Raw genomic sequence first — 13,114 nt, 5'->3', positions numbered from 1 at the left:
TGTCGCTGCTGGGGATCTCGTCGGTGCACGGGGAGGGCGTGAGCCCATTGTGCACACTAGGGTGTGCACGAGTGTGAGCTGCCTGCACTCCCGCGCTTGCAGGGGTGCACGTGCTGCACGTGCCAGTGTGTGGGTGTGTGTCCCAGGTGTGAATTCTGCGCGCATGTATGAACGCATACGTGCGTCTCTCTGTGCGTGCGAAAAGTGAAAAGACACGTGCAAGAAGGCTGTGGTGAATGTTTGTAGCGTGTTCGTGGCAATGTGGTGTGTACACAAATATAGGATGGTGTGGTTCCTTCGCAGGTGCGGGGGTCTACCTGATGGCGCACGCCCGGATTGTGTCTGGATGGGACTGCGAGCTTCTGTGCGTTTGTGTGTGCTTGCACGAGCCTGAGTTTGCACATTCTGTGGGTGCTTGTGTGCATGTTCTGTTGGTGCGTGTGTGGACACACGCACGGAGGCCGGAGCACTTGTGTGCGTGAACACGTGTGCACGTGCACGAGTGTGCACTGAGTGCTCTTGTGCGTATCCGGAGTGCAGGGTAGGGCAGTTACCACACAGCCTCGTCCGCTGGCTTCTGGCCCTCGCCAACTCACCCTCCCCATCACGCCCCCCCTCCACGCACACTGAGACCTGCACCTGCAGCAGGATCCTCCCCGTGAAGCAGGGTCTCCCTGCCTGCCCATTTCCTTCAACCTCTGCCCCGCAGCATTCGACCTACCGCCGATCCCCTCCCCCATCGCCCTGGCAGCCACCTCCCCTGCCCCCCCCCCCCCCCCCCGTCCCACACGTCCTTGCGGAGCCTCCTGGATAATTCATGACGAGCGGCGAGCGGCACCAGCCAGCAGTGGCTCCGGTCCCAGGCACGGCCGTCTCCTGGCTCCACAGAGGCAGTCTCAGCTCTGCAGCTGGCGCCCCGGCCAGGGCACTGACAACACACAAACAAGGGGCTGGGGGGCCGGGCAGAGGCAGGGCAGGGGAGGAAGTGGGGCTGGAACTCCTTTTGGGGTGGGGGTGCTGAGCTGCACCCCGCCCCCACCACCCCGGCTGAGAACCGGCTGCCAACTCTCCCGGACCGGATTCCACCGCTGCAAACGGCGTCCGGTCCAGGAGAGCTGGCGACGCTCACGCCCCAGGCTGGGGGCAGCTGCAGAGCCCTGGGCCGACGGCGGGACCCCGGAGCTGGTGGGGCCAGTGGGCAGTGGGACCCCGAGGCCCGACAAAGCCCGTGGGGCTGGTGGAGGCAGGACCCCGAGGCCCGGCAGAGCCCGTGGGGCTGGTGGAGGCAGGACCCCGAGGCCCGGCAGAGCCCGTGGGGCTCGGGGAGGCAGGACCCCGAGGCCCGGCAGAGCCCGTGGGGCTCGGGGAGGCAGGACTCCGAGGCCCGACAGAGCCCGTGGGGCTCGGGCAGGCAGGACTCCGAGGCCCGGCAGAGCCCATGGGGCTGGTGGAGGCAGGACCCCGAGGCCCGGCAGAGCCCGTGGGGCTCGGGCAGGCAGGACTCCGAGGCCCGGCAGAGCCCATGGGGCTGGTGGAGGCAGGACCCCGAGGCCCGGCAGAGCCCGTGGGGCTCGGGCAGGCAGGACTCCGAGGCCCGGCAGAGCCCGTGGGGCTGGTGGAGGCAGGACCCCGAGGCCCGGCAGAGTCCGTGGAGCCAGTCCAAGTGCCCCAGCGCCCCCCCCCCCCCCCCGCGAGGACCAGGCGCTCCCGGCGAGGGCTCTCGCCAAAGGCCTTTGATGTGCGGCTCTTGCTTTGAACCTCTGAAGCACCTTCCGGTGCCAGAGGGGCTCAGAGGCGCGGGGCTCCGAGCCAAGCCTGGCTCTGGCCACATTGGCGGGCCGGAGACTCCCGCCAGCCCCTCGGAGCCGGGGGGACTCTGGCCTCGCAACCCCTGCGGTTGCGGCTCTCGGGCGCTCAAAGGCCCACGTGCCCGGAGACAAGAGTCCTTGGAGCCTCTCACCGGCCACGGGCCCGGGGCTTATCGGAGACCTGCCTCTGAAGGGCCCCGGGAAACAGGTTCACAAACAAATCCGAAGGGAATTAAACACTTGATGTGGAGCCGGGAGGGCCTGGGGAACGCCAGTGTCCCACCGCTCCTCCGCCCGCCTGCCCTCTGCTCCTCCACTAGCTCAAGCCCCTTATATAAGCCCTTCTCCAGCCACGACGGAGCACGGCGGGATCCACAGAACAAGATGGATGTGAGCACCAAGGAGGCGCTGATAGAGGCCCCGCCGGTACGGCAATGAACACAGGCTGGGCGGTTTTGCGTTTGTACAGCACCTAGCGCAACGGGGTGCAGGGCCACAACCGGGGCTCCAAAATGCTACGTTAATATAAGTAATAACGACTGGGGAGGGGGGTCCTTTCTCTCCAGCATACACCCCTCCCCCCTCCCCCGGTTCTGCTTGCTGTCAGCGTTTTTCTCCGTTCCCACAGGACTACACCGCCACCCCGAGGGTCCCCGGCTTCGCTTCTCGCCTCAAGAAACTCTTGATCGTGGTGGTGGTGGTCGTGGTCATCGTGGTGGTGGTGCTGGGCTTCCTCCTCATGGGGCTGCGTTTGTCCGAGAAGCACACGGAGACTGTAAGTGGGGCGTTAAAACACGGGTCCCCTCCCGCCAGGCGCCCGCGCAGGGGGAGGGGGGGCTGCTCGGAGCCAGGCCTGGTGCGGAGGGGCAATGCGCCAATGCGCCAGAAGCAGATGCCGCCGGGCACAGCGGGCGGCCACCGCATGGGGCTGGTGCAGCCACGCCTGGAGCTCAGGCAGCGGGGGAAATGCGCCCGAGCTAAGACGCCGGAGCAGCCGGGAGAAGAGGCTGCTCCAGCGCCTCCGTGGGAGCCGGTGGGGGTGTGGACAAGCAGAGGGAACCCCAGAGGAGGCTGGGCCGTTGGAGGACTAGGGTCTGTGGTCAAAGCAATGACCGACCTCAGCAAAATTTCTGGGGTTCCTTGGAACCTCAGGAGGTCACCTCACCCCCTGCCCAAAGCAGGACTAACCCCGATTCAACCATCCCAACCGGGGCTTTGTCCAGCCGGGCCTCAGACACCTCCCGTCTCTTTGCCGGCATGGACTCAGCAGGGGCGAAGGGAAACGGCGCATCTTCAGAGGCGCGTCCTCAGGCAGGCCCTGCCTTCCCAAAGCTGCCCCAGTGCCCCGGCGACCCAGGAGGGCTGGGGCAGCTCGGCTCCCCCGCTGCCTGGGAGCGCTGGGCGGTAGCACGGCATCCCCGGCCCTCCATGTGGCCAGGAAGGATCGGGCTAGGTTTGCCAGATGGTTTAACAAAAAATATCAAAACCCTCCCCTCCGCCAAAAAAAACAACAACCAACCACTGGGAAAAAATTCTTCTGAGGAAAAAAAAAGGGGGAGACCAAAGTTGTTAAGCAAAAAAAAAAAAAAGGTCACTGCAGCTTTAAATTCCTGCCCTTCTCGCTCCCCTGCCCTCACAAACGCCTTTACATGTCCAGTATTCTCTGGTTTTTTTTTTACCAGACAGAAGGCCAAAATACCGAACTGTCCAGGTGAAAACCAGACACCTGGCAACCTTAGATCGGGCTGGGGGTGGGAGGGATTGGGGGGGGGGGATGCTGAAGGGGCGGGGCCTCAGGCAGGAGGGGCGGGGCCTCAGGAAGAAAGGGCGGGGCTGGGGCTTGCCTTCCCCAGCTGGGTCTTCATCTGGCGCCTATGGTATAAGCAATGAACGGCTCTGGCTCTGGCTCCCCGCCGCACACACCTCACCCCGGGGGTGTCCTTGTCCCCTAGGTGTTGCGAATGACTATCCAGAGCCTGGACGGGGAAGGGTCCCCGCAGCAGCTCTCCATACGCGGGAAAGAAAAGACCGGCACTTTCTACGTCACGGCAGGGATCAACTCGTCAGCCACCGTGGTCTACGACTACCGCCACGTAAGCAGGGCCAACGGGGCAAAGCTGGGTGAGGGCTCCGGGGAGCGTCCCCGGCTCGGCTCAGACCTCAGGCAGGCTGGGACCCGGCTGGCCGCAGGCTGGAATCGCTGGAGGCGACCTCGCATGAGCGGTAGAGGAGCCGGGGTTACTTTCCGCCGGGCCCACATCGCCGTCCCAGAGGTACCCAGAGGTCCCAGTGCTGCACCCCAGAGACGAGCAGCGTAAACCCCAAGATCTGCGCGTGCCCCAGGTTTGGGGTGTTCCGAGTCCCACCGTGGGTTTTGGTCTTGCAAATGCAATCTCCAAGGAGGCTTGGATCCCGTTTCCAGCGACCCAGCCCCCCACGCTGCGGACAGGGACACATCGGCCCGGCCCTTCTCCAGCGGAGGGGGCAGGAGGCTGCCGGGCTGAGCAGAGGGGACGGAGAGGGTCACAGTGGGGGAAACAGAAGGGGCCGGTTTGCAGGGTGATTTGGCTCCCGGGGATCTGCCAGGGTTTAACGTCACCCTCTGCTCCGCCTGCAAACAGCTGCTGATTGGCTACCGATCCTGGCCGGGCCGGGCCTGCTACCTCCGCCGGATGGACCCGGAGAACATTCCAGGCCTGGATGCCATTGCCAAAGCCTTTCAGCACCGCCAGGTGAGCGGCCGGGGCCAAAGGGGGCAGAGGAGAGCGCGGGGAAGGGCCGTGAGACGTTTGTGAGAGATGAAAACCCGGCGGAGGCCGCTCAGAGTCCCTGGGAGACCGTCGCACCGGCGGGCTGAGCTCCCCCGGGAATCAGTCCTAGAGACAAACCCAGGAAGGAAGCAACCGGGGAGCATTTCCCGGCGCAGAGCTGGCATTGCCTGCAGTGGCTGCGGCCGGGAGCCCGCGGGGGCCGCTGTCTACCCCTCGCCTCCCTGCTTTCACTGCTAGGCGATGCTGCCTCTCTCCTGTGCCAGATGGATCAATGTATTGGCAAGGAAGGCTCATCTAATGTTTGAGCAAGGGGAGTGTTGCTAATGAGCATTATTCCCTCTCATTTTTTCTAATTTTTTTCAATCCTCGCGTGCCTTTCTCCATCCAGGTGTGGAATAACATTTTTTTCTACGCACCAAGGCACGTGCAAATGTGCACCACCAGCAGAGACACACCACCTCGCTGTGGGGGCTCTGCGAATCAGCAGGGTGGATTTGAATCTCTTCTGTGTGGTTGCACAAGTGCCCAGCATACAGGGAACCCTGCGCGTAGGGGATAAGAGTGGTGGATGGTTTGGCTGTCCTGCCACGGCCCAGGATACTTCCTTGGCTGTTCCCAAGCACCGAAGCTCAGTTGCCACCGCAGGAAAACAAAACGACGACAGCCCGTCTGTAACGATTAGCATTGACCGTTCCTGTAATGGGGCGGTGGTGGGGGAGCAGTGCGCATCTAACTATTATTTCTTGACCTAGCTCGGACCGAGTGAAGAGCCGGAGGAGGGCGTGTTTCCAGCACCCCAGGCCAATCGCTCCGCGTTGGGCACCACTGTTAATATCCTCTGCAGCAACGTTCCCATCTACTGGGCCTAGACAGGCTCAGGTGGGTGAGCAGCAACGCAGCTCCGTATCGGAAGGGGAGCCGGGTTTACTGTCTGTCAGTGCTGTCTGTCTGTCTGTCACCCACACACAGTTGCAAAAAGCTCCCCCCACCGCCCATGCACAGAGTTGTAAAGGCAACAAGTCCTTTACCGGAGATCAACCAAATCCCGTCCCAAGCATCCAATCTGGAGCACCAGGCTCCGGGCAAGCAGGATGCAGAATATCTCCAGCCGGCTGGGAAAAGCCGCAAGACTTCCACCCGCTCGGCGCAGACACAGCAGGCTGGAGGCTCTCGCAGCCTTTCGCCGTCCCCTTAGCAGCATTGCTGCCAAGTCTGACGTGGGCCCGGGTGGAATCAGGCTTGAAAATCCAAGGGATGCAGGGAATGGCTTTCTGGCAGCCCTTTGGCTTGTTCCTCTGGCTGGGAAGGTGGCTAAGGGAAAGGCCTGGCTTTCCTACCTGGCGTGGGAAGTGTCCAAACGCCACACGGTAGCCTTGTGGTTCGGACACTGGCCTGCGGAGAACAGCATTCCCTGTGCTAAGCCCAGTCTGACGGCTCCAGACTCTCACTGAAATCCCCCCAAAAATCCAACCCTTATTCTCTCTGGCTATGTCTACACTACAGAGTTTTTTCGAAAAAATGTTGTCCACACTTCAAATGTGTTTTTGTGCAAAAAAATCGAAAAAAAGGAGGCTTTTTCCGGCATAGGTGTTCCTCATTCTGCGAGGAAGAGCCTCTTTTTGCATAAGAGCTCTTTCGCAAAAAGGCGTGTGTGGACGGGGAAGAGGGGCTTTTTGCGCAAAAGGAGGAAAAAGGAAAAAGCACAGGTGCTCTGGTGGCCATTCTGTGCATAGCAATTAGAGCTTACTTTTGAGAGAGCGTCCATGCGGTCTGGATGCTCTCTTGCACAAAAGCGCATCGCTTTTTCGTGGCGCTTTTGCAGTGTAGATGCACTCTTGTGCAAGACGTTTTTGCACAAGATCTCTTCCGATAAAAGCTTCTTGCGCAAGAAGCCTGCAGTCTAGATGTAGCCTCTTTGCCTCAGTTCTCCCATCTGAGAAATGGGGATAAGGGCATTTCCTTTCGCCTGCGAGCTCTTTTGGGGCACGGACCTTCTGTACAGCCCCTTGCGCAATGCAGCCCCCAACCTCAACTGGGAACATGGGCATGGCCATCGAGCAAATAAAAAGCAGAGAGACAGACAACAGAGGAGGTGGCTTTCTCTGTGTAGGTTTCTTTGAGCCACATTAGTCACAGCCCGAATGCCTCACGCACCTCCATTTACCTTGCAGGTCCCCATGCTGTCTGAGCTTTGCCTTCCTGCCATCGCTTCCCAGGTGGGCCCGGTGCCCCGACAGCCAGCGACCTCTCCGCAGCCTGGGGCTTCTCTCTTACGACGATGCTGCCCTTCCGCGCACCCTCCATGCTGGGCAGCGGGCTCCGGCGCTGGCCGAGGGCCGGCGGGCAGGTGGCTGTGGGGTCTCCAAACCGCTGCAACGCTTTTGTTTTCTTGCCGTTCGAAGCAGCTGGGAATTTCCGGGTGGCACTTGCAATAAAACAAGATTTTCACCTACGAGTGTCTGCTTCTATCTGAAGAGTAAAACCCCCCGAATCCACCTGTGGCTTCCTGGATTCTCCTCGCGGGGAGATTTGTCCTTTCCCTGCCGGACCCTGCCCTATGGCATTGATGTAATCGGAACGGCTCAGTTTCGGGCTCAGAACACGGAAATGGGCGCTCACCCCACCGGGCTGGAATGCTGGGAAATTCACACTTAGGGAGAGGCAGTGATGGCTAGTGGCTAGAACACTGGACTGGGGGTCAGCTCTGCTACTGACCTGCCAGCTGACCATGGGCCAGGGCACCTCCTAAGAGGGCTAAAAGGACATCAGTGCCTGGACCATGTGCTGGCCCCTCTGCACAAGCAGATTGTCCCTGGCCATGCATGATCACTAGGCAAATTTCAGTGCAGCTGGGACACAGATAATGCATCCGGTTATTGCATCGATCCTGGAGCTGGCTTTGTACGCAGGCAGGGTGATTATAGGATCGATAATAACCGGGGCCGAGATTTGCAGCCTTACCATAGGGATTTAGACACGGAATTCCCCAAGAAACAAATGGAAAACCCTCAGCTGTGCTGTTACCCTCAATCTGGGATAAGAAAATCTTGTTCTGTGGGGACTAAGTGTGTTCTGGGGGCGGGGAGAAATATAAATACACACACACATACACACACAGCATTTGCTCATGTGCACCCACACACACTGAGCATTGCACACACACACATACAGCATTGCACATGTGCAATATACACACACAGAGCATGCACACACACAGCATTGCACGTGTACCCCCACACACAGAGCATTGCACATATACACACATACAGCATTGCACACATATACACAGAGAGCATTGCACATGTGTACCCACACACACAGAGCATTGCACACACACATGCAGCATTGCACATGTGCACCCACACATACAGCATTGCACATGTGTACCCACACATACAGCATTGCACACATACACACAGAGAGCATTGCACATGTGTACCCACACACACAGAGCATTGCACACACACAGCATTGTTGTGTTCCCTCTAGCAGCCAGTACTGTCCACTGTGAACACCGGGACACGCTGTCCTTGGTGGGTGGGCAGACAGATCCGTTGCAGTGACTCCCGTGTCCCTGTACTTCTAATCTCTCTGTGATGCACCAGGCTCTTTCTGCAGCATCAAGGCCACCTGGTGCTGGTACAGGACTCTCGAGATGGGGATCATACGGCCCAGCCGCTGCCCCAACCATGCACAAACCTACCCTGCAAGCTGAGTGGGTGCTGAGCAGGCTGGGTCACCACGCACAGGAAGCTCTCCGCTATTCCCTCTGATCATTTCCATCCATGTGTGGAATATTTTTTCTCTGTGCACCCAGGCATGGGCGAATGTGCACCACCAGGAGAAACACAAAACCTCACTGTGGGCTCTCTGCTCATCAGTTGGGCGGCATCTGACTCTCCTGCGGGGCTGCACAAGCACACGGCCTACAGGGAAACTGTCAGAGTCAGGAGAAACATCCCCTGCAGAAAGCTCCAGCTGTTCCCCTTTCATTACTGAATCCAGTGAGAAATGACTTGGCTTGCTCCCAGGCCCCCTGGGGGTAGAGGAACAACAGGGGGCATCTGTACCCGAGACTCAGCATAGACATCCCAGTGTGTGTGTATGTTTCCACACATGACTCTGTGTGTGTGTGTGTGTGTGTGTGTGTAGATAGGTGTGTTTGGGCATGCTTATCTGCACATGGGGGGGGGGTTGCATGCACAGGAATGTGTGTATATGAGTGTGAGTGTAACTACTACCAGACAGATTTGAACCTGAGTCCTCTAGAGCTGAGTATCGGAGACTCTACCCCCTGAGCTAAAAGCCAGCTGGCTCCCAGCCTGTGCTGATGAGATCTCTTTCAAGGAGGAATAAAAGATCCTCCGGAAAAGGGCTTATTTTCCGGAGAATCACGTCTAGACTGCCGCTTTTCTCCGGCTTATCCCCAAGCCAGAAAAAAGCGGCAGCCATGTTAATGCAAATACCACGGGGGATATTTAAATCTCCCGCGGACTTTGCTATTCCAAAGTGTCTCATTAGCATCCCTTTTCCGGAAAGGGATGCCAATGTAGACACAGGCTAGGTGTGTGGGTTACATAAGCATGCATGCATGTGTGTGTGTGTGTGTGTGTGTGTGCAGTGCTCACCCAGCACTTTGTGTGTGCCTGTGTGCATGCAAGTGAGTGCGTGTACTATAGCATGCACACCTTTGGGTGTGCGTAAGCAGGCAGGCTGGCATACATATGTGTACAACAGTGGTGTCCTGCGTGCCTGTATGAGTGAGTGCGTGCAGAGCCGGGTGTGCGTACGTGTTGCACGGCGGGCGTGCGCACACACTCCTACAGCACGCTTACGGAGGGATTACACTGGAGCTGCACAGCCGTGTAACAGCCTCGCTCTGCAGCCCTGGCAAGGGAACACAAGAACAGCTGCCAAGGACAGAGACTCCCCATTAGCTACCCAGCGGAAAGCACGGCCGTGGGGCTGTGCATCCTGAGCTCCGGGGCATTCAGAGCCCACACCGCAGCCTAGCGCCAGCTGCTTTAGGAAACAGGCAATGGAACAGGAATTTTTCATGCGGTCCCCTCCTTGAACGTGGCCGCTGTAGCGTCGGATGGAGCTAGCCAGAGGCTGAACGCTAACAGGGTCGGGGGAAGCTGGCGGGCAGGGTCAAATCTTGCCTAAAGCTGGCGGATCCCACGCAAGGAGAAGGGGGCCACGCCCCAGTTTCCTACCCCCGACTGGCCAGTTAAACGAGAGCTCAGGGCCCAGCTGCAGGTGGAAGAAGCCTGGAAAACAGCCACTAGCCCTTTGACCCCTGGGACTGGCCACAGGAGTCGTGCCAGTGGGGCGTTGTAGCTGCACCCATTCAGCCTGGACTTACGGGGTATGCTTCTAACAGGGAGTGTAGCTACCCCCTGCAGCAACGCACCGAGGGCTGTGGCGGGTTCTCCAGCCCGGCCCCTTTGTAAACGGAAAGGGGATGGGGGTGTCTAAGAGCGCTGCTGCGGGACTGGTTCAGGGAACGTTCTCCGGCTGCTCTCTGCAGGTCTCCCGAGGATGCCTGCGGGCCGGGGAAGCGTCCGATCGCTCGCTCCGCGGCCCGGGAAGCGAGCTGCCCTGCTCCGTGCTGGGAGACGCGGCAGCAGCATCCCTGCGTGTCCACATGTGGCCGCCCCAAGCCACCGAGGCCCGGGCTCAGCTTCGTTCTTTGACGGCCCCGGGCTGCAGGCGGCCCCGCCTGGCCTCCGCAGAGGTGACACGATGGGGCGGACGATCAGGAACATGCTCCCGCGGTGGGGCGGGTGTGGGGGGAGGAGAGGGGCCGGGGCGGGCTCCCTGCCGCAAACGGAGCCGATGAGGATGCTGAGGACTCTCTCCAGGATGAGGAATGTGCCACCGATTCCTGTGGCGTGTCTCCAGCTCTGGTGGGCAGTCGCGATCCCAGGCCCAGCTCCGCGGGAGCGGCCGGAGCACCGGCCAGGGAGCAGCTGGGCTTGCGAGGCCGCTCAGGAAGGGGAAACGTTTCGGGGAGGTGGCCGGGGCGGCGTCCCGCCTTCCACGGGAGGTGGGAGATGTCGCCCCTGGAATTGCTGGGCCCCTTGCTCAGCGGGGGGATGGGGTGACATGCGGGTCCAGGCAGGCCTGCCGTTCCCCTCCAGCTCACTAGGAAACGGCCTCCCGCTGAGCAAAGATTCTCCATCCAGGAGCCCAGCGGGTATGGAGGTCACGGGCGCTTGTTCGGATGGGGCGCTGCTCCCCGAGGGACTGTCCCAGTGCAGAGACCCCCAGCCTGCCCCCACCCTGCTAGCTGGGACTTCAAGCCCAGCTCCCAGGCTGCACCCCCCATCGTGGGGAGAATTTGAGACCTCCCCCCCCCCCCCCCCGGGAGCGCTGCTCCGGGCAGCCTGTGTGCAGGGCAGGGGCAGCCCCGGGCTGCTCCCCTCCGGGCGGCTGCAAGTCCCTGCCTGGGGCAGAGGGAAGCTGCTGCCAGCCCCCAGGATTTGCAGCTGGGGCAGCAACGTGGGGAGCCAGGCAGCTGGCAGGGGGCTGAAGAGGGCCGGGGGCTCAGAGCCAGAGGGCAGGGAGAGGGGAAGAGGGGTGCAGGGGGCCCTGGCCCCAGGAGCAGCCTCATCGCAGCCCCGGCTCCAGCTGCCATGCGGCCCGCCCTGGGAACAGCCGGGAAGCCACCGTGCGGCCCTGGCCCCAGCTCCAGGCTGGTTCTCTGCATTCAGCCCCTGCAGGCTGGGTCTCGGTAACGCACTGGCCTCGAACGAGAGGATGCAGCACAGGCTCCAGCTAGGAGAGATGCAGCAGCCTCCTCTCCTCGGCTCCTGGACTGAAGTCCCTCCACTGGCCCCGACCAGCTCCCACGGCCTCGCTCTCGCTGTTAAAAGCAATCAATGCACCAAGCCCCAGCTACACCAAGAACTGGGTTTTGATCTGACCCGCGGCAGCAGCTGGGCTCCACCAGGGCACTGCAGCTCTCGCCGCCCAGGGCGGAGCAGGGGAGAGCCGGAGATAAACCGTTCTCTGTTTATTCTCTGTCTCCGACCAGGACACAAAGCCCCAAAGAAAACCAAACAAATTCAGAAAGTCTGACCCTCTGCAGGAAACGCTGCCAAACCTTCCCCTTTGAAAAGGCCTCTTCGCTGTACAACGGACACTGCCTACTACCTCCAAACCCCAACGCAGACCCCCCAAAACCGGATCATCGCTTCTATCCCGAAATCCTAACACTGACCCCACCTCATATCCCAAACCCCAACACTAACCCTCCCGTCTACCGAATAAATCACTAGCAACCAAGGGTCCCTTTAATCTTTTCCATCCATGTGCACAGGTGTGGAATAAATTTCTCTCTGTGCACTGAGGCATGTGTGAATGTGCACCACCAGAAGAAACACAAAATCTAGCTGTGGGCTCTCTGCTAATCAGCTGGACGGCCTCTGAATCTCTCACACAGCTTACAGGGAACGCTGCTAGCAGCTAAAACCCTACACGGGAACAAATCGACCCAAAAGCCAATTGAAAAAGGCTTGAAACCCAAAATCCCTTTCCGAAATCGTTTTTCACCCAGGCTATGTCTAGACTGCAGGCTTCTTTCGAAAGAGGCTCTTTCGAAAGCATCTTTCGAAAGAGCCTCTTTCGAAAGATCGCGTCTAGACTGCAGGCGGATCTTTCGAAAGAGCAATCCGCTTTTTCGAAAGAGAGCACCCAGCGAGTCTGGATGCTCTCTTTCGAGGAAGCCCTATTTACATTGAAGAACGCCTTCTTTTGAAAGAGGAACTTTCAAAAGAAGGCGTTCTTCCTCATGAAACGAGGTTTACCGCCATTGAAAGAACGCGGTATTTCGAAATTATTTCGAAAGAACGCGGCTTGAGTCTGGACGCAGGGGAAGTTTTTTCGGGAAAAGGCTACTTTTCCCGAAAAAACCCCTGAGTCTGGACACAGCCCCAGAAAAAAGAGGAAGTGCAGAAGACTCCATGAAATCCAGGGGGGCTTTGCAGGTGATATTGATTTGGTGTGAAAGGTGCTCAGATACCAGTGATGGACGGCAGCATTGATACCGATCGATGGATTAGAACAGCAACTAAGCGAAGGCCAGAGGTGAGGTCCGGGTTGGCTGGAGGCCAGTCACACTCTAAGGGTGAAGGCCCAGATTTTGAAAGGTTGCAAAATCTACCTGATTTAGGAACCTGGATCACATTTTCTAATGGAATATGGGCATTTAGAAGCCAAAATTCCCATAGCCATCAATGGGGCGTCAATGCCTAAATCACTTTGGAAAATGCCATTGAGGTTGCTGAATGAGTTGGTGTGACATAGTGGGGGTACTTGCTGGGCTGTGGTGACGTAGTGGGGGTACTTGCTGGGCTGTGGTGACGTAGTGGGGGTACTTGCTGGGCTGTGGTGACCTCTGCTGTCTGGAGCAAGACCCAGCAGGGAAAACCTCACTATGCAAAGGTGACTCAAAAACCTGTCTGACCTGCGGCCCCCCATGGGGAGAAACAAAGGAAGGTGGATGCTGCTCTGGCTGTGGGCAGGGCTGGA

At 59.4% G+C, this 13,114-nt stretch overlaps 1 protein-coding gene across 1 annotated transcript; it reads left to right on the top strand.

Moving 5' to 3' along the window:
• The first annotated feature begins 1,913 nt into the window (after positions 1-1,913).
• Positions 1,914-7,031, top strand: LOC102461125 (surfactant protein C-like). Its single transcript, XM_075910818.1, has 6 exons — positions 1,914-2,234; positions 2,437-2,583; positions 3,761-3,901; positions 4,430-4,540; positions 5,332-5,458; positions 6,751-7,031. Exons 1-5 carry the CDS (start codon positions 2,052-2,054, stop codon positions 5,446-5,448), a joined length of 699 nt encoding a protein of 232 aa, XP_075766933.1. The 5' UTR covers positions 1,914-2,051; the 3' UTR covers positions 5,449-5,458; positions 6,751-7,031.
• Positions 7,032-13,114: the final 6,083 nt, after the last annotated feature.

The sequence above is a fragment of the Pelodiscus sinensis genome, chromosome 28 (assembly GCF_049634645.1).
Source record: "Pelodiscus sinensis isolate JC-2024 chromosome 28, ASM4963464v1, whole genome shotgun sequence".
NCBI lineage: Eukaryota > Metazoa > Chordata > Testudines > Trionychidae > Pelodiscus > Pelodiscus sinensis.
This window is presented reverse-complemented; position numbering and strand designations above follow the sequence as displayed.

Excerpts from the sequence above, each read along its gene's own strand:
- LOC102461125 (XM_075910818.1), top strand. The coding sequence starts at position 2,052 with ATGTGGAGCCGGGAGGGCCTGGGGAACGCCAGTGTCCCACCGCTCCTC. Across the intron at positions 3,902-4,429 it reads TGGTCTACGACTACCGCCAC|CTGCTGATTGGCTACCGATC; the intron begins GTAAGCAGGGCC and ends GCCTGCAAACAG. Across the intron at positions 4,541-5,331 it reads AAGCCTTTCAGCACCGCCAG|CTCGGACCGAGTGAAGAGCC; the intron begins GTGAGCGGCCGG and ends TTCTTGACCTAG.